Source organism: Diabrotica virgifera, chromosome 1 (assembly GCF_917563875.1).
Source record: "Diabrotica virgifera virgifera chromosome 1, PGI_DIABVI_V3a".
Classification (NCBI taxonomy): domain Eukaryota; kingdom Metazoa; phylum Arthropoda; class Insecta; order Coleoptera; family Chrysomelidae; genus Diabrotica; species Diabrotica virgifera.
Window position 1 is genome coordinate 298,299,823 of NC_065443.1, and position 26,370 is coordinate 298,326,192.

The following is a 26,370-nucleotide window of genomic DNA, read 5'->3' on the forward strand; positions in this document are numbered from 1 at the left end:
ACCGAAGAAAGAAGCGTTTTTCGGCAAAACTTTATTAACATTTTTAAAGTATCGAAAAAAGGCTTAAAATTTGTTTTTTACAAAAATTTACAGCATCAAAAATAAACGAGTTACACTGAAAAAAAAAAGTTGGCCCCTTTTTTTGGTAAAAAAAATCGTGAAAACCTCCCTCTATTTAGCACCCTAAATGAAATTAATCGTTTGGCTTTACCATCTATTTTAACTGTATGTGTATTGTTTATATGATCTGTAAGCTTGATTGGTTTGAAGTGCTTATTTTTTAAAACATTTGGTTTTATAGTAAAAAAAAGTTTCTAAAATTTTTTGAAAGAATCCATTTTTTCAAAATAACTTAAAAAGTATTAGTGATAAGAAAAATCTAAGAAAAAATAATCTATATTATAAATATGCTAGTTTCATTTTGTTTCTCCGTAAGACAAAAATTGGTTAAGATATGGCTGTTCAAAATTTGCATACACTCGTGATTAGTGATCCATTCAAGCTTTCTCAATTATAACCCTTTAAAAAATAAACACTTTAAACCGGTGAGACTGACAGATCATATAAAAAATAGATAGTTAAGTAAATTGTTTGTAAAGCGGTAGCGATTAATTTCATTTGGGGAGCTAAACACAAAATTTGATTTTTTTACAAAAAAAGGGGGCCAACTTTATTTTGAGCGTAACTCGCTTATTTTTAATGCTAAAACTTTTGTTAATAATTAAAACAAAGCTTTTTATAAACACGTTTTAAAAGTTTAAAGTTTAAAGTCTACACTCTTGCTAAGGATATTTTTTTCGATAAAATATTTACTTTTTGAGTTATTTGCGAAAAACCGTCTAAAAACGTAGTTTTTTTGTCGAAAAATCATCATTTTCAATGGCAAATAACTCGAAAAGTATTGACTTCCGTAAAAAACTCTATAGAACAAAAGTTGCTTAAAATCAGTCAATTTATCCATTTCCGGTCTTATCTGGAACGTATGTTTTTTTCACACCCGAGAAGGGGTAACTGTCACCCCCCAAGTAAAAGCAACCAACGGCACAATTTCAACTTTGAAGTGGACGGTAAGTAGAACCTAAATCCAAATTTTCATGCAATTCGGAGTTGCCCCTGAAAATTACACGGTATCGCCGAATTTCCCGTTCATTTACTGGGCTATTATTGGATACCTTGGGACCAAATAGACCACATTGAGCACGTATCTACTGAAGAAATGATAGCGGCGGTAGCGGATGGTGTACGCGAAAATAACGAAGAATCGATTCGTCGCCGTTCCTAACAGCTTGGCTTGTCGTATGCAACAACTTGGCGCATATTACGTAAGGATCTTGGTTTGAAAGGCTACAAAATTCAATTGATGCAAGATCTGAGGCCCATGAACCTTCCGAGTCGTCACAGTTTCTCTTGATAAGTTTGCAGAAGATCCACTGTTTTCGAAAAAAAAAATGTTTTCCGATGAGGCTCATTTTTGGCTTAATGGGGACCTAATTAAACAAAATATTCGTATTTGGGTTGATGAGCAACTTAAAGAGGTTCAGAGTTGCCATTACAGTCAGAAAAAACAACATTGGTGTGGTTTATGGGCCGGTGGAATCGTCGGTCCATATGTCTTTAAAAGAGAGGCCGGTTAGAATGTGACTGTGAATGGAGACTGTTATGGTGCCATGATAACGGATTATTTGTGGCCAGAAATTGAAGTTCGTATAGTTTCAATCATGATACTATAAATAACAAGATAGTATCTTCCCGTAGCGTAAATACGTCCGAGTTCGCGCATCGCATGACGTAACTGGAGACCGGAATTTGAATTCTTGTTGTTAGCTTATAGTCCAGACTGTATCATCGCCCCCTTTACGTAACATATTCCGATTCGATTTTGTTGCACAAACTCACTTAAAAAGAGTTCCTTATAACAAATATACAGAGTGCCGGGAGGTGCCGCGGTCGGAATATTGTTTAAACAATTTTTTTAAACAAATTCAAAAAATCAATTTTTTCACTTCAAAAAATCAATTTTTTCACTTCGTATTCGTATAATTACGAATTACTTTTAATAACGTAACTTTTATTCTTTGGGTCATTATGAGCCAAAAAGGTCTCTTATAATTTTTCTCTAAAATTGACTGTTGTTGAGTTATACTCGATTTAAAATTTGAAAAACGCAAAAATGGCCATTATCAAGGCTAAATAACTCGGTTAAAAATTATTATTATGAAAGTCAAAAAGTGACTGAATCAAAGTTGAAAGCCCCCCCCCCCTAAAGGATTCTGAAGAAATTTTGTCATGTTACTACTGAGCTGTTATTTTTAATTGTTAACCAAGAGCCCTAAGTGAGGCGGCCGTCAATGTGAGTGCAAGTGAGATGCACCATTAGACGGCCGGAATGGTGCATCTCTTTCGCACTCACTATTGACGGCCGCCTATATGCAGTTAGCGCTCATTGTTTATAATTAAAAATAACAGCTCAGTAGTAAAATAATGACAAAAATTTCTTCAGGATTTTGTAGGGTGGACTTTAAATTTTGATTTGGTCACTTTCTAACTTTCATAGTAATAATTTTTAACTGAGTTATTAAATGGCGATTTTCGCGTTTTTCAAATATTAAATCGCGTATAACTCGACAAAAATAAATTTTAGAGAAAAATCACAAGAGAGCTTGTTTGCTTATAGACCTGGATCCCGCTTACCAAAAAAAAGTTGATTAATAGCAAGCTGAAAATTTGTTAATAGCTTAACGGTGTCTAGTCGGACAAACTTTGATGTATGGGAACACTGACACAGGAGAAGTTTTAACTGTGGAACAGTTTAAAAATTTGGAACGTCAGATTACGAAAACGTTCCATGTCTTTTATAGGACAGAACTTCCAATTGATTTGTTACCATTTCATTAAACCCTCATGCAAAAATCAGACTGGTGTTTTATCATCAACTGGGCATTTTAATGAGTGGAACACGAAGAACATGTCAAATGACAGAAATCATGTTGGTTAGTAATAGCAGTCTGATTTTTGCATGAGAGTTTAATGAAAGGGTAACAAATCAATTGGATGTTTTGTCAGACAAAATACATGGGACGTTTTCGTAATCTGACGTTCCAAATTTTTAAACTGTTCCACAATTAAAACTTTCCCTGTTCCAGTACATCAAAGTTTGTCCGACTAGACACCGTTAAGTTATTAACAGATTGTCAGCTTGCTATTAATCAACTTTTTTTTGATACGCGGGATCCAGGTCTATTATAATGATCCAAAAAATCTAAGAAAATTGAACAAATCGAAAAAATTAATGTTTTGAATTTTTTTAAAAATATTGTTTAAACAATTTTCTGACCGTGGCACCTCCAGGCACTCTGCGTATTTGTTATAAGGAATCGGAATAATTTACCTAACGGGGTCGACCATACAGCCTGAACTATACAACTGCGAGCAATTTAAACTAATCGGAAATCATTCGGTCATTACGAACCATTACGAACTTGGGTATCCAGTTACGTCACGACTCCCTTCTCTTCGAGATGCGCAATATATTATCTTTTCAATGACATTTCATTCCAAAAAAATGGCGCCATACAGCCCGTGAAAGCATGGCTTTACTGCGAAAACGATTCGGTGAGTAATTTATTTCACGCTTCGGACCAGTGAATTGGCCGCCTATATCCTGTGACATTACATCTCTAGACGTTTTCCTTTGGGGCTACATAAAGTCCAAAGTATACATGAGTAAACCGGCTACGATTGAGGAATTGGAGGCAAATTACTCGAGTCATTGGTCAAATATCAATCGAAAAGCTCGAACGCGTCATCGTGAATTGGATCTTCAGAATGGACCATCTTAACCGCAGTCACGTTCAACATTTGAAAGAAATTATATGGTCCTTTTATATGACAATAATGATTTTCAAATAAAATTCATTTCTTTCATTGTTTTTCTTTGTGAAAAAAAATACCATTAAGGGATTCACCATTTATAATGTAATTATGTGGCTTGTTAAATATCAAACACTCATTATTCATATCCTTTATTTAACAGTATATTTTTATCACCCCGTATATCACATCAACCGATTTGATATTATATTCAAACATGTGCGCGTTATTTAATTTGTTTAATTGTAGCAATTTATAAACAATATTTTGGCAATGGACATTAATTTAGCTGACAAAGTAAAAACCTTTGTTCTTTTGTCGTGTGGGCTATGACCCAATTCATGTTGCCAACAAGAGAGAACACATTTTAACTTCATTCTCAAGAATCAATTCAACCGGGCCAGGTGTGCCTTTAACTTCATTCCTTCATACATTCAACATGTAGCATTATAGAGTCTTCAACTAAGTCGCGTACAAGCCACATATCAGTACTCAACGTTCTCCCGGGGTAACTACCCTGGTGACTACCGATATCAATAAAATATCTAAGTGCTATTGGTGTTTCTATTACTGAATATCATCCTCCACTGAGCCCAAAGATTATACAGGTTCAAAAACCAAGGCCAGAAAACAAAACAAAAAATTACCGCTATTGTTACTTTTTCAGGTGTTAGAGGAAAGGGTTAAACACATAATCGACTCACCCTCAACATACGAAGCATACTATATTCCTACTGGCACCGAGTGCCAACCTAAACCATCAGGTGAAGAATGCGGGAAGGTTGTTTTCCATTATGTACCACTCAGTGCTGTCAATTATGTAAGATTATTCATTTATTCATTACTGGAACAGTTTTTAAGGTTATTGAAAGTACCTACTACATATACAGTTGAGTCCGCGATTCTTTACCCGTGCGTCATCATTTAAAGCATGCAAAATAAGTCGGAAATTTACTGAACGCAACGGCAAATGGATATTATTCCGATCACGGGTTATTATAAAAGTTGACGTTATCAAATAAATGGAATGTCAAATTTAAGTTTTACTTTAAAATTTTGGTGCATCATTACAGCTACATTTGAAGAAGCTTAATAAATTATTTTATTATCATTGATTAATAAATAAATAAACAATTTATAAAAAAATTCAATAACATATTTTCTTTTTGTTATTTTATTCACTTTGGCGGAACCTTAAACACAAGCATTCAACTGTGTCAACAATGAGGTTAGCTTTGTACGTCGTCAAAATTTATCTTTAAATAACATAAACTTATCACAAAATTTCTCCCATATAAAAACTCTCCCATCGAAACTCCCATATAAAATTAGTTGTGAAAACAAATGTTTGTATACATACTATAAAAAACTTCAAAATGCAAAAACTCGACAAAATTACAGCAAAAAATTCAACAAACTGACAGCCACAAAAGTAAACAAGCCAAAACGTCAGAAATTGTACTTAAAATATGTGAAGACATCCCCAATCGTCTTTCTTTGTACCTATCTCTTTTCAATACACTGAGTCTTAATCGTTCATAAAAATAACATGTGTTTTTACTTAAATAACAGGCGGCAGCTAGTTTGTCATTAATTTCATGCGTGCAAGAGAATGATGCTAAATAAAAAGTATGTGTTTTATCTCACCAGGTATTAATGACGCACGGGTAAAGACTCGCGGACTCAACTGTATGTATAATGTATATCTAATCAGATATAATTCTAAAACTACTGATTTTATTTAATTTTATTTAAGGTAATTTGTTAGGTCTTTCTGCCCTTAGGTACCTATAACTCTAGCGAAATACTACCTGCGTTCAATTATCTAATCTTATAAAAGCCCACTGCGACAAGTCACGCAGTCTTGTCCAGGACATTTGTCGATATGTAAACATTAAATGATGTTTAATACACGTCATTTTATTTTTTATATAAAGGGTGTTTGGTAAATAATGGGCCATAGCTTAACCTTAGAGTTCTGAGGTTAAAATAGGTAGATTTAAGCTAACTTACCTTACTACAAAAGTTGATAACAACCGAAATACAGGGTGTCAAAGTTAAACTTTTATTTCATTTATTTTTGAATATTTCCTGACCTGACAGGCATGGGACAACAACACGAAATTTGGTAAGTGGTGCTGGTATTGTACACCCTACTAAATTATGTTAAACAAACGTTTTTGGCTACTACCAGAGGCGTACGACGGGGGAACATGAATGGTTGACCCTTCCCAAATTCTACGCCACTGGCGGAATTTCTATTTTAGTGGAATTTTTTGATTCTATAATACTTTCTATGTAATTAACGTACTCTTCATTCGTAACGATAAAGCCATTAGTTTTCAAGATATTTGAAGCTAAAAACGAAGGAGTGCATACATTAATCAAAATAAGTGTGCCTTTTCATTTTTAACTTCAAATATCTTGAAAACTAATGACTTTATCGTTACGAATGAAGAGTATATTATTTGCATAGACAGTATTGGAGAATCTAAAAATTATGCTAAAACAGCAGTTTAATCAGTGGCGTAGAATTTGGGAAGAGTTAACCATTCACTCTCCCCTATCGTACACCTCTGGTATTAACCAGAAACGATTATTTAACATAATTTAGTAGGGTGTACAGTGCTACACTCCCTGCCAACTATCATAAGGATATGTCAAATAGTTTTAAAGTACCGGGGACACATAGTTCTTAAAGTTTGAAATAAAGAATAAATTACTTAAAAAAAAAGAATACTTTAAAATAATTTGACGTATCCGTGTCATACTTGGCAGAAAGTGTAGGCACTGTACACTCTACTAAATTATGTTAAATAATCGTTTCTGGCTAATACCAGAGGCGTGCGACAGGGGAAAGTGAATGGTTGACCCTTCCCAAATTCTACGCCAATGATGAAACTGCTATTTTAGCATAATTTTTTTTAGATTCTCCGATACTTTCTATGCAAATAATATACTGTTCATTCGTAACGATAAAGTCATTAGTTTTCGAGATATTTGAAGTTAAAAATGAAAAGGCACACCTATTTTGATTAATGTATTATGCTACTTCATTTTTAGCTTCAAATATCTCGAAAACCTGCCTTGAACCCTTTTTAATATAATGGCTTTATCGTTACGAATGAAGAGTATGTAATTTACATAGAAATTATTGGAGAATAAAAAAATTGCACTAAAATAGAAATTCCGCCAGTGGCGTAGAATTTGGGAAGGGTCAACCATTCACGTTCTCCCGTCGTACACCTCTGGTAATAGCCAGAAACATTTGTTTAATATAATTTAGTAGGGTGTACAGTATCAGCACCACTTACCAAATTTCGTGTTATTGTCCCATGCCTGTCAGGAAATATTCAAAAATAAATAAAATAAAAGTTTAGCTTTGACACCCTGTATCTCGGTTATTATCAACTTTTGTACTAAGGTAAGTTACCTTAAATCGACCTATTTTAACCTCAGGAATCTAATTTTAAGCTATGGCCCATTCTTTACCAAGCACCCTGTATATTAATATGTTTTATAACAGCTTCAGAATAACTGAACCGATTTAGCTAATTTTGATTTTGAAACATTTTTGTGAAAATGCAAGGAAGTGAAATGAGCGCGAATGAGTTCGAATCCGTAGCATTCAGAACTTTTTATATTTTTTAAACAAATAACTATTTATCTTTTATTATTTTAAATCTTATATAAATGATTAAAAAATCGATCAAAATAAAATGAAATAAATAACCAGTCTATATCTTCCACATTTACTTAATATTTAACATAGCCTGTAATTTTTAAATCGAATACTTCTTATCGCTACCCGTTAAGCCCAAGATAATAGTGATAATGAATAAACATAAAAAGATGATGAGTAAAATAGACTAAAATAAAATAGGTAATCTTCTTTTATTCGTCACAAACCAGTTAGGTATTTTTATAATAAAATAATAATCAAAATTTAGTAATTAAACATAAATATAACATAATAATGAAAATGTAAATAAGTAATGCCATTCCCTTGTGGCATTTACGATTTATGTAATTTACTATTCTCTATTCTGATGACATAAAAAGATGATGAGTAAAATAGACTAAAATAAAATAGGTAATCTTCTTTTATTCGTCACAAACCAGTTAGGTATTTTTATAATAAAATAATAATCAAAATTTAGTAATTAAACATAAATATAACATAATAATGAAAATGTAAATAAGTAATGCCATTCCCTTGTGGCATTTACGATTTATGTAATTTACTATTCTCTATTCTAATTTGGGAAATAAACCACAATTTAAGTTGAAAAATGATTTTATTGACGTTTTGACTTCCACTTCGCAAGTCGTTATGGAAATACAAAATATTAGGTAAATTAAATATAACGACCTCCGAAGTGGAAGTGGAAACGTCAACAAAATCATTTTCAACTTAATATGAGCACGTATGCTTGGTTGTATAGTAATTTCCATCGCCTGTCGGTATCAAAGAATATAGACGTGAATAGACCTGTAACGTTTTATAATAGCATAGGATTTTGTGTTTCCACTGAGTAGGTGCATAGACCTGACATGACAACGACTACGGAGCTTATGCGATCTCACCCATCTCACCACCGCCCGCACTGCGGCCGCAACATCCCTCGTCGTCAACAAGCCTGATTTGAAGGGACGAGTAAGCTTTGAACGTGACCATCTGGGCTTTTCATTCACAGTTATTTGTTTCGAGCTCCTGTCATTTATTGTATAATCCGTGTATATTATACACGGATTATATGACATTTGACAGAAGCTCGAAACAAATGACAATCGATGAAAAGCCCTATGGACCGTGATAGTCGTGACGTCAAAACGTCAAAAAAAGTTTTCCAAACACGTTGTGTCTAGGTACACGCTAAAATGTACGCAAATAAAAAAGTTAAACTTCATCAAGCTAGTGACTATTTAGCGTGGGCAGTGACTGTATATTTTGATACACGCTATTTTGATATGTTTAGTGTTTGTTTGATAGAAAAATATTTGTTATAACGTTTAATTCTACTTAACTTTTTTATTTGCGTACACGTTAGCGTATACCTAGACACAGCGTGTTTGGAAAAATTTTGACGTTTTGACGTCACACTATCCCGGTCCTTTCTTCTAGGAGAGTATAGGGCTTTTCATCGATTGTCATTTGTTTCGAGCTGCTGTCATATGTTGTATAATCTGTGCATAATATTAATATACACGGATTATACGACTTATGACAAAAGCTCGAAACAAATGTCTGTGAATGAAAAGCCCAGCGAAACGTCACTTCAAGTGACAACTGACTCACTTGACTTGACACTTGTCACTTCTTCCATTTTGTTTTCTGGTGTTTGCTGGTGTTCTTTTTCTGCAACATACCTAAATAACGTATATTATTATGTATATTCCGTTTTCGTTATAAAATTTATAGTTTAGTAATTTAGCTGTAAAATATGGATATAAAACCAGAGGTTAATGAGGAGACTTCTAAAACAGAAATCTATTGTAATACGATGGATGATTCATTAATGGACACATGTAAAATTGAAATTAAAGAAGAGGTTAAGAAAGAAAGTGTACACGATACTTTTGTTTATTCAGATTTACAGCAATTCCCTATGAAGCTTGAAGTAAAACACGAAGAAAGTAAAGTTACACCAGTTGAAGAAATACAAACAAATGATAAAGGTAAATAAATAACAATAATACATTCAGCATTATCGTTAACGTAAAGTTATCCTGTAGTTATGTTATAACCATCGAATTGGTGTGATGTATCATACTTAACTTAACTATTTGCGTAATTTCTTGACAGTTCTTGAGTTATCTGGTCACTTTATAACGCGAGGTTAAACCTCAAGTTATGAGATAACTCTGTAGTTATGCAAGGTTAGGTTCATCTTTTGACTTGTTTTTAGACAGAAATCAAGTGAATTTAGAAGCTAGTAATTTAATAATTTAGAATAGAAGGGTAATACAATTTTAAAAATTATACAAAAATCAAATCGAGCGATATAAGTTGAAATTTTATTTTAAGTACCTACTGAGCTTTCTATCCAGAGTTGCCAGATGATATTTTATAAATCCCCCACTTAGAAACTGAAATTCCCGGAAAATTGAAGCTCAAATACCCCAATAAAGTCCCCAAATTTAAATTGTTGCCGCATTTTAATAAATTATTAGTCAAATAAAGAGAACAGCAAAGCAAAATTCATACTACAATATCAACGAGGGTCATGGAAATAATTCATAGTTCCTATCGTCTTCGATTATATGGGAGTATAATATACAGTTCTATGTACATTCGCAAATTTAATTTACCATGACCACTTAAAATCATCCATAATTTTCCGCCCCCAAAAAATCTCACTGCAATTTCTGCTTAGAAAAATTTTAATAGATGCTTTCAAATTAACCCAAAATTTTGGGAAAATACACCAATCTGGCAACCCTGTTTCTATCTACTGTTTGAAAGCAACTTAGAAACACCAACGAACCCAAACAGCGGTTTGCTGTTCGGTCATCGGCAGTAGCCGAAGACGGGTATGTTCGGAACAATCTCTCGCGCTCACTCCAACTTGTACTATTTGTACATAAGGTTCTCTTTGTTACTTCAAAATTTGTTCCTCAAAACTTCTTTCTAATATAACGTTGATGATATAACTATCTCATAACTGCGAGCGATACATCACACCAAATTTTACCTATATAGTTATGGGCACGTTATTCCTGAGAGTTATCTTAACTTTAACGTTAAACTTAACTTCGATCATCCATCACAGGGCTGAATCCTCGAATTGGTGTGATGTGTCATACTTAACTTAACTACTTGCGTTATTTCTTGACAGTTCTTGAGTTATCTGATATATCAACTGTCATTTTATAACCTGAGGTTAAACCTCAAGTGATGAGATAACTTTATATGGGCCATTCCACGAATATACGCCTGTTTTGGATTACTTCAACAACGAATATTTTACTGTGCAACATAAGTACGAAAGTAAATGGCTCTAATAATTATTCCAGTAAACAACAATGTAATTTGCAATTTACTTTCGTTCTTCTTATTTTGCACAGTAAAATATTCGTTGTCGAAGTAATCCAAAACAGGCGTATGTTCATGGAATAGGGTATGGTTATGTAAGGATATGTGGACGGCGTTATGGATAACTCGACCAAGCGCCATTTCTTTAAAATCGAGATAACAGCGGATTCTGGTGACACATAGCTAAAAGTATCTTGGAAAAATCCCTGTTATTGTCACGTTAACGGTTATTAAGAAAAACAAAATTAAACCAAGCGACATTCTGTCTATTAAGGGTTTTTAGTTTTGCATAACAAAACTATATCCATAACGGCCATTCTTAGTTTCGCAATAGTAGACTAAGCGTCTTTGGTCTGGTTATGCTAAACTAAGCATTTGACCAGAATAACATTTTTGTACCCCTTAATGTACACATTAATTTTCAAGTTTCGGTCAAAAAATGATCGAATTTTTTTAAAGTGAAAATGTTGTGTTTATGTATAATTAAATTGAAAAATACAAATAATCTATATAAAATCTCTATATATAAGGCATAAAATAGTTTATTTATTTATTTATTTATTCAATAAACGGCAGAGCCAATTTACAAAAAATGTATAAAAAAAAATGAAATATTATGGTAAACAGTAAACAATTTTAACCTAAAATAACAAATAACAAAAGATAATAAAAATGACAACAATAAAAACCAATGAACTGTCAATACGGATGGAATAGGCACAAAGACAACTAATGCAGCCACGATACAAGAGAGAGGTCCTAGAGAGAGACAGACAAGGTGGTGGAAACTTTGACAGGCCGTGTAATTTGAGTTGCCTATATCAACTTAAATCGGGGAAGTATAAAAGTAACATAAAAACATGATCAAGGACTTCTTTCACTTTATATAAAACAGTCACTAATTTAGTATAATTTAAATAGTTTTAAAATTATTTAACTCCCAAATACTTTAGGAAAGTAGGTATTTGTTTTGATAAATACAAATAACAATTCTGAAAAGTATTTAAACACCAAGTATGGCACTGTGTACTCTATTTATCCCCTAAATACAAAAAAGTGGTTAAATTTTGAAATATGTACTGCCAATCAGCATTAGGCCTTAGCCAAGTTAAAATATAAGTTAAAATATTCAACGAACTGTAAATACTGATTCAATCGGGTCCATTTATATAGGCAACTCAAATTACACGGCCTGTCAAATTCTCCAACACCTTGTCTGTCTCTCTCTAGGACCTCTCTCTTGTATGTTGGTGTCAATCTTGCTTCACTATTTGAATGGGGCATGGCCATTCCATCCGTATTGACAGTTCATTGATAAAAACCAACAAAATTAAATTAGTAACAATAATAAATAATTAATAAATTATAGGAACTTAGTACTTTACTTCAGTTACTGAATTATGTATGATTCTTTTAAATACACGAAGACTGTCCACAAATGGATCAAGACTGTTTTGATTATGATTAATTAGACGCAAGGTGCGTGACAATGGGGAGTAAAAGCAATAGTTCGTATTATGGAACGGCATTACTTGGGGTATTACTTGGGAACGGCACATACTGAAACTTTCCCAAAAGCTCTCAAGCCAACTCTTTTTATTTAGAAACCTATCTAAGGTTACCTCCCTTCAAACCCTTCTTACATCATATCACAGCAACTTTCACTCACGACTAACTTAGGCAATCCTTTCCTGGGGACACTCTTGCCATATAGATAAGGTGTTTGGTCAGCAGAGAAAGTGTATTCGCATAATCACAGGTCAGGGTTATCGGGACGATTGTAGGCAGTCTTTCAGAAACCTGAGGATTCTCACACTACCTTCTGTGTACATTATGCAGTGCCTGTTGTATGTTCATCAAAATGTAGATCTGTATAAAACACAACAGCATACTTATCAGACTAGAAATCATGATGCCCTTGTACCAGACTTCAGTCGACTTGAGAGGACCAGAAATGGAACCAGATACCTAGCATTGAAATTTTATAACTGTATACCAATATCTATTAAAAGTCTTGATTTTAACCAATTTAAGAGACAAATTAAAAATTATCTTCTGATGGGTGCTTTCTACTCATTTGAGGAGTACTTCAGATCTAAATTTTGTTTTGTCCTGTAATTTAATTAGTGTTTAGTTTTTAAATTTTAGTAATAGGTTTTTTTTACTGAAGTACTGTCAACTTTTAATGTAATTTTAGACAATTTTAATTATTGCTGACCTGTAAAAGTACATTTGTACATTATTACCAATAAATACTCTACTCTACTCTATGATAAGGTATGCGAAAAATTGGGGAAACCCGTCTTTGGACAGTATTGAGGCTTATAGCTTGTAAGATAGTTGGGCAATGATATAGACCATTTAATATTTTATAAATGATTGTTAAATCTGATTTAGCCCTTCTTACTTCCAAGCTATCCAATTTAAATGTTTGATTACCCAGATCATAATTAATGTTAAAACCCTGACAAATATTGATATGAGCTCGAAATGCCAAAGAACGAAGAAATGTTTTCTGGACGGACTCAATATTTCTAATGTGACAATCATAGTAAGGTGACCATATAATTGAGGCATATTCCAGCAATGAGCGCACAAAAGAAACATATAACCTTAAAAAACAATTCGGTGACAGTTGAGAACTATTACGTGTTATAAATCCAAGATTTCGCATACTCCTATTAATCATGTCTGTAATATGTGGTATAAAAGTTAATTTTTTGTCAAACAAAACATAGTTCTAAGAATAAAAAAAACATGTTTCACTTCAGACTGCTTCAAATACCCTAACGCTTTGTATAAAAACAAAATACTGAAAATTCTACAAAATTCAATTCATATCAATTGTCAATGGTTGGGACTGCAAGTTATTAAAAATAAATCTCATTTTACAACGTCTTAACACTGTGTGAGCAATAAAAAAGGGTATCTATGTACCACTGTTTAGTACACTAACGCTTTGAATAACAGATTTTTAACAATTCAACAAAATTCAATTTATGAATTGTCAATGGTCCCTACCTCAAGTTAATAGATATAGTCGAGGAAATAAAGCTGAAAAATGGCAAAACCTCGAAATTTTTTCGTCCAGCATCAATTTGTATAAAAATTTGGGATTAGGCTCATTACACCCTCTAGTTCATTTTCTATATTGAGCCGTTGTACGCTTTTGTTTTTTTAAGGGTGAAAACTACCCCTTATTGTAAAAAATTATAAAATAACATTTTAAACTTTAATATTGTCAACATTTGGTTCTTATTAGTTACATAATGATTGTTTCATGCTTTAAGATATACTATCATAATATTTCAACCCTTAAAACCACCATTGTTGGAGCTATATATAAAAAATTTACTTATCCTAAAAGAATAATTTCAGCTTGCATCGATTTACATAAAAATTTAGGATTAGGATCGTCTCACTGTGTACTTCATATTCTATATCATTCTTAAGGGTGTTGATTATTTTTAGGGGTGTAAATTACCCCTTATTGTCAAAAATTATATAAAAACGTTGTAAACTTTAATATGGGTAAAATTTGGTTTTGATTGGTTAAATAATGATTGTTTTGTACGTTAGGATATAATATCATAATATTTCAACCCTTAAAAAGCACCCTTAGTAACATTACAGTTTTTATAAGTAGATATTTTAATAGATCTATACAGAAAAAAAGTAGAATTAAAGAATTACAAAAACATTTATTTAGACAAAAATACGAATTTACAAATATGTACAAATACGAATACAAATAGGTTTTTAGTCTTCTTCCAGTATATGGACCGGTTCTGTGGTATTATACATACATTGAAAATTATCCATAAGCGGACAATTCGAATTAAAAAAAAAAAAAAAATTCGTTTTATTGAAGTTGAAATTCTTTATTGAAATAGAAACCCTACTAACAATATTTAAATATGAATTTGATTAATTAAATGTAACATACAATATACAATACATGCAATATTATACAACACATACAGATTTATTAAAAATTATTTTTTTTTATCTAGGTAAAATATGTCTTCAGTAATTTTTTAAAAATTTGAACTGTCAGTGCATTCTTAACACTGGGGGGAAGATGGTTAAATTCATTCATACATTTGTAAAACAGGGATGTCATTGTATTGTGCTATGTTTATTAGTTTTTTGAATATCAAAATCTTCAATATTTCTCATGGTATATGAATGAACTTGACTCCTCAATGTAACATATTCATTAAAATATGCAGGCAGCATTCCTTTTTTTAATTTAAAAATGAAAACCATAGTAAGGTAGTAAAGCCTTTGTTGAACTGAACATAGCTCCTTCATTTTTGGCGATAAAAAGTTTTTTCAAAAATGACTTTGTAGGATTTTTGAAAAGTTATAAGACTGTGTAAACTAAATTCCGTAAGATCCCTTAGTTTTTAATTAGGGTGGGTTTAAAGGTCTCGAATAAGAGTGTGTTTGCTCGTAAATAGAGGTTTTAAACAGCTATATCTCGCTAACTGTTCACTGTAATGAAAATCTATGCACAAAATAATTTTAGCTATTAAAAATGCTACAATTTAGTAGTCTATCATTTTTTTCTTATCTCCAGTATTTTCGGAGATATTTTGAAGTAAAAGGTGAAAAAGGGGAAATTGCAAAAAAATAATTTTTCTTTAAACTTCAATGTTTCTAAAATTAGACCTTTTAAATAGGTCAATCTTCTTGGGTGTATTGATAATACAAATATAAAAGGAATTGTAGAAAGGTAAAGACCAATTTTTAATTAGGAGGGTAGTTAGGGGGTTGTTTTCACTGATTTTTTTCATAGAGAAAAGCAGGCACCGAACTTTTTTGATCATAAGTCGCTTAATTTTCACGCTAGAAACTTTTTATTATTATTATTTACTGAAATAGGATTAAAAATGACCAATAAAATTAAAAAACCACATACTCCATTCCACATGAATTACTCCTCTCAGACATCAATGTATCTTAAACCAGTCACAAATAACGAAATAATAAAATATATAAATTCCCTTAAAAATAATTCAGCACCAGGTAAAGATGCCATCTCTTCTAAAATTATAAAAACTCTTCACATCTATCTCATTGATTCTCTTGTTCATATAATAAACCTTATTTTTAAAACTGGTGATATTCCAAGTCATTTTAAAGTTTCAGTAGTGAGCCCTGTTTATAAATCAGGTAGGTAATAAATTTAATATGGAAAATTATAGACCAATAAGTATCATATCAAATCTAGGTAAAATCTTTGAAAAATGCTTAAAAGATAGATTAGTGTCATATTTAACTGAAAACAAAATATTATCTCCTAATCAGTTTGGTTTTACTCCTGGTCAAAGTACAGTAGATGCTATGAATGAAGTTGTGCAAGATATAACTATGCATCTTGATAAAGGGCAAAAATGTATTGCAGTGTTCCTTGACTTGTCCAAGGCATTTGACACAGTTTCACACACTAAATTATTGGATATACTAGATAAATATGGCGTGATGGGTATTGGGCAGAAAATTTTTACTAACTATCTTTATGAAAGAATACAATATACAAAAATAAATGATGCTATCAGCGAACCAAGAACTATTAAAATTGGAGTGCCACAGGGTACAGTTTTAGGCCCAATACTCTTTAATATATATATATATATATATATATATATATATATATATATATATATATATATATATATATATAAGATGGTGGTATTCTTGACTGTAGATTTATATATCAAGTAGTGACTACTATATATATATATATATATATATATATATATATATATATATATATATATATATATATATAAACTCAATATTTAATCTTAAGATCAGGGGTAAAATCGTGTCATATGCTGACGATACAGTCATAATTTTTTCTGCATCTACATGGGAAGAAGCAAAACAGAAACTTCAACAAGATCTATTTTATATCAAAAATTTTCTGGATACATTTAAACTTCTTCTAAATGCTAAAAAAACTAATTATGTAGCCTTTTCTATAAATGATACAAATCGTCCAAACTTTGAAAACATTAACATACAAAACATTGAAGATCCTATTGAACAAGTAAATGTCATAAAATACTTAGGAGTATATTTAGATAAAAATCTTAAATGGGAACACCACATAACATACCTAACAAAAAAGATTAGGGCACTTATGCATAAATTTTATCTGCTAAGGGAGTTTCTGCAAAAAAACTGATCACTATGATTTATCAATCCTTAATTGAGCCTTTACTAAGGTATGGAATTTTGTTGTGGGGTGGAGCATATGAAAACAACATAAGAAATCTCAAAGTAGCTCAAAATTCAATTATTAAAATAATGTTAAAAAAACCTAAACTTTTCTCTACAACTGAATTATATAATAATAAAATCTGTGACTTGAAAACACTCTATATTTCAACATGTTGCACATATATTCATAAAAATTTCTCCAAAGAGACACTAATAGAACATAATTATCAAACTAGAGGTAACATCAAAAGAAGCTTAGTTTTACCACAGTTAAGTCGAGGAATAAGTCAACATTCTGTGATTTTTAGGGCACCCAAGTATTATAATTTACTACCAAACAAAATAAAAGAAATCAAATCCATAAAAATGTTTAATAAAAAGGTAGTTGATTGTATTACTGGAAACAAAACACAATTTGAATTGTAAATCCTGAAAAAATGTTCTTTTTTTGATTTTGGAATTCTTAATACCTATAAGTTGGATTTTTTACATATTATTATATTATATAGATATGCTGTTTACTTAGTTTTAAGTTTAAATTCCAAATAATTTTGATTCTCGAATGTGTTTTTTTTTTGTTTTTTTTGAGTTATGTTTGTTTATAAGTAATCCATATTTATTTAGGATTTTTCTATAGACACACACAGATGTTTTCACATCTAGGTGTCTTTCTGTATATTATATTATATTATATGTACTTAAAATTGTAAATACTTTGACTAATAAATTGAATTGAAAATTGAATTGAAATTGAAATTTTTTGAAAGGTCTAACTGTATACTTGAAAAAAGATTATATAGGTTTTCCTCGAGAAATGCAAAGTTTGTCCGTTATTTGGCTTTAAATATTTCAAATTATGCATTTCACGAAAAAAGCTAACTTTTAACATGCCGTATCTCGGTTTGTATTAGTCTTAAAGATATTACAGGAAAAGAATTTGGTTTGTCTTACTAAAAGATACAATTTTGAAATCCATAGTTTTTTTGATTAAATGCATATTTTTCGAGGTATTCTCAAAAAACCCTATAAAAAAGTCGATTTTTTCGTCGAAAAACTGTTACTTTCAAGCGCGAATAACTCGAAAAATAGTAGTTTTACAAAGAAAATGTAAAAAACATTTTTTTCTTAGAATTACTTTTTACATCGATCTACATGGTTAAAATGTAATAAAAAATTCCCGCCCCGAGATGGGGTGGCAACCACCCCCAACGTTTTAGCGTACAGCGGCATAACATAGAAAATGATCCTTGGACTATTCCCTACCTTCTGTGTAAATTTCAAGTAAATCCATGCTGGACGAAAAAATTGCGAGCCAGAATGCTTCATTTCCTCGACTAATAAATAAATATCATTTTACAATGACAACACAGTCTTGACAATAAAAAAGGCCTTTGCTGCAATTTAGACCATTGGATGCAAATCCAGTGTATAACTCCTTGTTTAGTAACAATGATGTGGAAGATGACATTGAAGAATTTAATGGTGAACTTGATTTTCCAATAGATGACCAATAAAGTTAACAATCTAACACACTGTACATTTTTCTTGGTTTTTTATGTAATGATTCTATTTAATGTGTAGATTAATTTTTTTTTATTTAAGTAAAATTGTTTTCTTTACTTTTCCCCTGTTTAAAAACTCTGTATACTCGAATTTTTTATTGATATAATTTTAACTGCATTGGAATTAACGCTATTGAATGGTAAAATAAATTTAGAGCAATAAAATGCAAAAAATGTATTTAATGATAACTTAATTGATTATGTTGTAGCAATACATGTTTAACATATAAATTAAAAAAATACTAGTTTATTCATTTAGTGATTACAAGAGGCATATCGCAATATTTTGTTTTGCATTAATAGACCAAATGACATAAATGGTAGTTGGTCTAGTAATGTACCGGGTGTCCACTTATATTTTCCCCCATTTTAACTGCCTATAACTTCTAAACGGCTCAAGATAGAAATATGCGGTTTTCGCTGAAATGTTTTATGTTAGTAAAAGTTTTGTCTGAATGGATTGAATTTTTTATATCGCTTTCAAATACGAAATAAAAAATGGCTAATTTTTGAAAAAAACTTTGTTGACTTTTTTTTAATGGAACACCCAGTATATTTTTTTGTAAATTAAAAGAAAGGTCATTCACCTATCCAGCGATATAAAGTTTTTCAAAATCGGTTGTCAAATCACTGAGTAATTAATTTTTAAAATGAGGGGTGCAACGTGGATATCACATATAGTATTTTTACTACAAAAGCGATATTACGTAGTCAAAATTTTTGACGTAAGAGAACTGTCAAAACATTAGAATGTGACTATTCATTATTGCCATGTTTATAATAATAATGATTTTTTTTACAATGTTATTGTCCAAAAAATAATAATGATACAGCAATTCTGTGGAAACAATATGAAAGAAGAATGCTTGTATTTTAAACGTGTTTAAAAAAATCAACAAAAACTCATTTTTATCATTCCGAAAACATTTTACAAAAGTAGAGTCAATTTTGGCTTATAAACAATGAATAACTCTGTATTAATATTGACTGTAGACTAAGCCTACTTTGGGATTTGAAAAACTGGTATTTTTACACGAATTTTCAAAAAAAAAACTTTTCGCCTAGGTTAATTTGGTTTGTCAGTTACAGAGAAAAATCAAAATTGACATATTTGACACAATATATCGTTGTTCTATGGATATATGCAGAAGATTGCGACGTTGCCAAACTATTATTTCGGAATAAAGTGGGAATACTTATATCTAACTTATACCGAGTTTATTAGTAACAAATTATTTTCGTACTATATCTACCTTACAGTTAGGATAACTATTCTAGATATAAATACGGAATAACCTTAGAATATGAGTGTTTTATTAGTAACAGTGTTAGGCTATAACATATTAAAAAAATCACTTAAATCGGATAACAGGTCTAGCAAATTCGAGACATGAAAATTGACCCATTTTGTGGGTGGCGCGTTAATTTCTTGGAGTATGTATAAACTGTCAACTTTCTACGTTTATATTGGTTTCTATACATTTTCTGACGTTCTAGATGTCACTAGACATCTGCCAACATGTCACTAGCACTAGATGGTGCAACAAGTGAAGGGTCCAGGACTGTATTAGCTCAATGTACCCGTGTCTAGCAGCGTGGCGGTTACTATATATAGGGTGAGGCAGATAACTGGCCCATTAGAAATATTTAGAGAACTAAAGGCAACAGTATCATGAAAATTGGATGAAAGGGTTTTGAAGGGTGATCTAATTAATGAAAATATTTTCATCAATTTGCCACTTTCGGTTATACCGGAAGTTGCTTAAAACTTCGTTTTTTTAAATGGGTCACCCTGTATATTTTTACATTTTTAGATTCTACTCGTTGTCTTCTTTCTTAAAATATGCGGTTTTGTAATGTTATACAGGGTAATTTAAAAGCTAATTACGTTTTTTTATTATTTTCGTAGCAACTTTCACACCCTGTAGAATTGTAGTAGTTGGATATCAAAAACTCTATTTATGTTAAAATTATTAGTATAGCTAAATGTTTAATTTTAGTATACAGGGTTGGTCGAAACTCGGAATAAGGATTTTCTGAATTTTCTTAAATGGAACAGCCTGTATTTTAGTATTGCAATGAAAAGCCATTTTATGGTACTTTTTTATTTCTTAAGCATTCCCTATACCATACCTAAATGCTTTAATTTGTGCTTAATTGTTAATCGCGCCAAAAATGTTAACTACGTAGGTATTTTGATAGCTCAACCATTATTGGCAATTTTAAAGATCAGTCTAGATTAATATGTATTTATTTCCGAAAAATTATTTGTGATTGAATATTTTCACGGCCAACCTAATAAAATTTCACGTATTTTTGTTGAAATTAATGTTTGGCTTGAATCACAAATTAAAGCAGTTAGGTATAGGGAATGCTTAAGAAATAAAAAAATAGCATAAAATATCATTTCATTACAATAATAAAATATAGGGTGTTCCATTTAAGAAAACTCAGAAAATACTCTTTCCGAGTTTCGACCAACCCTGTATAGTACAATTCAACATTTAGCTATACTAACAATTTTTAACTATAGTAGACTATATTAAAAATCATTTGAACATAAATAGAGTTTTTGATGCCAAACTACTACAATTCTACAGGGTGTGAATGTTGCTAGGAAATTAAAAAAAAAACGTAATTACAGAAAGAAAGAAATATTAAATTACAACAACTTAAAATTGGACATTAAAGATTTTGATTGGACTGAATATTATAACTTAAAAGATATTAATGATTTAACGGAATACTTAATAAAGATATTAACGTCTTACATAAATAAACATACTGACACCATTAAAATAAAACGTTATAATTTTAAAAGAAAAAAATGGATTACAGCAGGATTAGTAAACTCCATCAATAAAAAAAATAAACTATATAAACAACATATAAATATGCCAGGTAACAAAGAGATAAAGGAAACTTATATCAGATACCGTAAACACTTGAATATAGTTATTAAAGCTGCAAAGAAAGATTATTTCAGACAAGAAATTATTAAAAATAATAAATGTTCCAAAAATCTGTGGAAAATAGTTAATAACTGTAATAACGAACAAAATAATACCAAAAAGTTCAAAGAAATAGTTACTGAAAATAACCAATCTCTTACGAACATTGATGAGGTAGCTGAAGAATTTAATGATTATTTTTCCACAGTCGGAGAAAAATACGCGCAAAAAATAATAAAACCTTTATCTCAACCTCCAAAAAGATGTACTACATTGAATTCCTTCTTTTTAGCAGATGTTATTGAAAATGACATTAAAATTATAATAAACTCACTGAAATCCAACAAAGCGCCAGGAATGGATAATATAAAATCAGAAGTACTAAAAGAACTGGGGCATATTTTAACTCGCCCCATTACACATTTAGTAAATAGCATTTTTGCTGTAGGAAAATGGCCCGAACAGTTAAAGCAAACCGTAGTTGTCCCCATACACAAGAAAGGTGATCCTAAATTAACAAAAAACTATAGACCAATTTCCATAATTAGTTCACTTTGTAAGATTTTAGAAAAAGCTTTAAAGAACCAGCTAGTAAAATACCTAGAAAAATTCAAATTAATATCAAACAAACAGTATGGTTTCAGAGAAGGGTTCTCCACGGAAAATGCCATATCATATCTATCAAATAAAATATATAACTTAGTTAATAACAACATACCAACGGCTTGTGTATTCCTAGACTTGGCAAAGGCTTTTGATACAGTAAGTCACACACAATTACTAGATACTCTGATAGACACAGGTATAAGAGGGAAAGCATATAATTTGATGGACAGTTATTTAAAGGACAGGCAACAAGTAGTGAGAATAGAAGGGACACAAAGTAGTACAAGGAACATTAACTTTGGTATACCACAGGGAACGGTATTAGGACCAATTTTATTTATTATATATATAAATAACATACTGACTTTCCAAAATAAAGGCGACATTTTAAGCTTTGCAGATGACACTGCCATCCTATACTCTGCTGACACTTGGACCAATTTAAACTTAAAGCTTGGAAAGGGACCTAGGAAATATTATAGATATATTCAGTCATAAACTACTCACGGTAAATATTGAAAAAACACTGTATGTCCCATTTACCAGTTATAAAAGTGTCTTACCCGATTATAACTCGTTAATTATAGGAAATCTGATGATTAACAGTGCAAGTAGCACAAAGTATTTAGGAATTCAGATTGATTCATATCTTCGCTGGGATAAGCACATAAATCAAACTTGCAAAACTTTAAGATGTCTTTTATATAAATTTAGATATCTACAAAGTATATTAGATATTCATCATTTAAAAATTATTTATTTCTCCTTAGTAGAGTCACGTCTAAGGTATGGAATTCTTAGTTGGGGTGGCATTGCAAATACGCACCTAAAGCAAATGAACATTATACAAAGAAAAATATTAAAAATTATTTACAATAAAAAACTACAGTCCATTCACTTTACAAATTCCCAACTGTAAACAAACCCACGTGGAAGCTAAACAGGGCCGTACTGAGGTGTATCATATGATTTTTTAAAATATTTACTTTTGAAACTAATACCGTAAGAATTGCTTGAAATTTAATTGCAAACAAAATTTTATGTTCTTTTTAAGGGGAAAGGCGCAAAATATCGGCTGTCAAAATTTTTAATTTGTTTTAAATTGGATTAATTTTTTTCGATTCCTGAGAAAACTAATAAGTATTTTTGAAAAATTTAAACGCAGAATAAAATATTACGTTATTACCGAGGGTCAAGAGTCTCTTAGAATAAATAAAAATTTCTTTTTAGTGAAATATTTGCAATTAAAAATCACCCTAAATTTTCTCCTTTATTTTCACCCCTGTAACTTATTAAAATAAACATTATAGAAGTTTTCAGGGACTTTCGGCCCTCAACAATAATGTAATCTTTCATTCTGCCTTTAAATTTTTCAAAAATATTTATTAGTTTTCACAGGACTCGAAAAAAATGAATACATTTAAAACACATTGAACATTTTGACAGGCGAAATTTTGCGCCTATGTCCTTAAGAAAAATGTGGTAAAATAAAATATTCATTAACTGAGATGATAACTGAGGAAATGAAACTTTTTGAAACATCAATAAATTAAAATATAAGTTTCTCTTGCCTTTATAAAAGTGATTACCACAAGCTATTTTTACTTTTGATGAATAAATACTTTGTTTATGGATACTAAACGTTCACTACACAGACTACACACTATAAAACTTATAACTAACTATAAAACACGACCAGTCTTAATTAATAACTCAACAATAACTACTGTAAAGTACATAACATAACACAAAATAATATTATCTTAAACCAACACGCTAAAAAATACTATTTGAATTTGCAGACGCAGACTGACAAGTTAGAAGTTAGGACCTGTAAAATGAGAAACCGCCTCGTTTAGGGTGATAAATTATATTTAATAGCTTCTTGACGAATGAGTGGACGAATCGTTAACACGTGCGTTTGTTTATGTTGGGAATTTGCTATGTGAATGTGGTGTAGGGCACAGTACTGACGATCTGTTTATTGAAGCTCAAGTGTTAGATATAAGGCAATTGTTTGTACTTGCAATGTTCACTAATCTATATAAAAATAAACAGTTACTTGTACCACTAGAACACACATACGATACCAGAAGTAGATCTCAGTCCTTTATTAGAACAAACTTAACAAAGAAAGTAGTTGGACAAAGAAACTTTGAATACCTTCAAATAAAAATATATAATTTGCTTCCTCAAACATACAAAACCTACTTAATTACTATAAATTCCTTTAAATTAATAAAGTGCATATTTCAGACGTATTTAAAAATAAATAATAGAAAAATGTTTAACCATCTTTTTGAATAAATAAATAATATAAACCTGTAAACCTATAATTAAACACAAAAAAAAAATAAAAAATAAACGCTCAAAAATTGATGAACTTCACTTCATACCATGTTCTTTTTGTTTATATTAATTTGTATTGTTCTTGCATGTAAAAATTTTACTTCTTAAAAATAATAATTATTATATCCAACACAATAAAATAATTGTTATGTTGTATATCTAACACAACTATACTAAAATGGCCCATGCACAACTTAATTGTTTTAATGGGTTCTATGGTTTGTTTGCGTTGAATACATAACAACATATCTAAAACACATAGATATTATATTGCATAATAATTATATATTTTTTTATATGTGTATATTTTTCAAGTGAATAAACGTTATTATTATCAGATTTAGCCATACGGCTCACACTCCCTCTAAGGGGAAAATTGACTCATCCCAGATACCTACGGTATCAAAAGGATTGAGCTCTGGTGGGACTCTTTCCGTGTTATCGAGCCATAGGTGACTTGGAATGCAGGTGTATCTCCCAGAAATTTTCGTACGCATCTGGCCGTTGCGAGTAGTACAGCTTTCTGCATGATCTTATAAAGATGTTCATTCAGACCCAGCTTTTTTATGCTTTCGAGGAGGGTCTTCGGAATGACTCCACTAGTAGAAATAATAATCGGTATCGTCTGGGTACTTTGCATTCTCCATTGCCTTCGTATTTGAATTTCTAGATCTCTGTATTTGGCGATCTTTTCAGTAAATTTACTACGTAGATTATTGTTGTTAGGTATCGCCACATCAATTAGTGTTGTTTGTCTTGTTAATTTATTAACTAGTACGAGATCTGGTCTATTATGTGCCACTGTTTGGTCTGTGAGCACAGTGCGGTCCCAGTATAGCTTGTAGTTGCCATCCTCAAGCATACTCTCAGGGACGTATTGATAATACGGGAGATGGTCTGTTTGGAGAAGTCCCAGCTTGATAGCTATCTCTTGATAAAGGATTTTTGCTACTGCATCATGCCGTTCCTTGTATTCAGTTGCAGCAAATGCCTGGCAGCCCCCTGTAAGATGTTGGATGGTTTCTTGGGCTTGACATCCATATCGGCATCTGTCGTTTTGAACCTGAGGGTCTTTGATGATATATTTCAGGTAATTTCTGGTTGGTATAACCTGATCCTGAATGGCCAGTAATGAACCCTCCGTTCTTATTATTATTATTATTATTATTATTATCTTTTAAACTACCCTGTATAACGTTACAAAACCTCATATTTTAAGAAAGCAGACATCCAGGAGAATCCAAAAGTGTAAAAATATACAGGATGTTCCATTAAAAAAAAACGAAGTTATAAGCCACTTCCGGTATAACCGGAAGTAGCAAATCGATGAAAATATTTTCATTAAAGAGATCACTCTTCAAAACCCCTTCATTCCAATTTTCATGATTCTGTTTCCTTTAGTTCTCGAGATATTTCTAATAGGACTTTTATCTGCCTCACCCTGTATATATATATATATATATATACAGGGTGTCCCGAAAAGATTGGTCATAAATTATACCACAGATTCTGGGGTCAAAAATAGGTTGAATGAACCTGACTTACCTATATACAATAGTGCACACAAAAAAAGTTACAGCCCTTTGAAGTTACAAAATTAAAATCGATTTTTTTTTCATATATCGAAAACTCATAGAGATTTTTTATTGAAAATGGACATGTGGCATTCTTATGGCAGCAATATCTTAAAAAAAATTAAAGTGAAATTTGTGCACCCCATAAAAATTTTATGGGGGTTTTGTTCCCTTAAACCCGCCCAAACTTT

The 26,370-nt window shown here is 31.1% G+C and overlaps 1 protein-coding gene across 9 annotated transcripts in view; it reads left to right on the forward strand.

Moving 5' to 3' along the window:
* LOC126879168 (cytosolic carboxypeptidase 2-like) overlaps nt 1–26,370 on the forward strand; it is a 167,059-nt gene that overhangs the window by 24,658 nt on the left and 116,031 nt on the right. For 5 of the 9 annotated variants that reach the window (XM_050642187.1, XM_050642190.1, XM_050642189.1 and 2 more), the window contains one exon: nt 4,538–4,690. In XM_050642187.1, the coding sequence (XP_050498144.1) occupies nt 4,538–4,690 (153 nt within the window). Of the gene's footprint in view, nt 1–4,537; nt 4,732–9,214; nt 9,550–26,370 lie in introns of those variants that run through there. The other 4 variants (XM_050642193.1, XM_050642194.1, XM_050642192.1 and 1 more) reach the window with 2 other exon arrangements.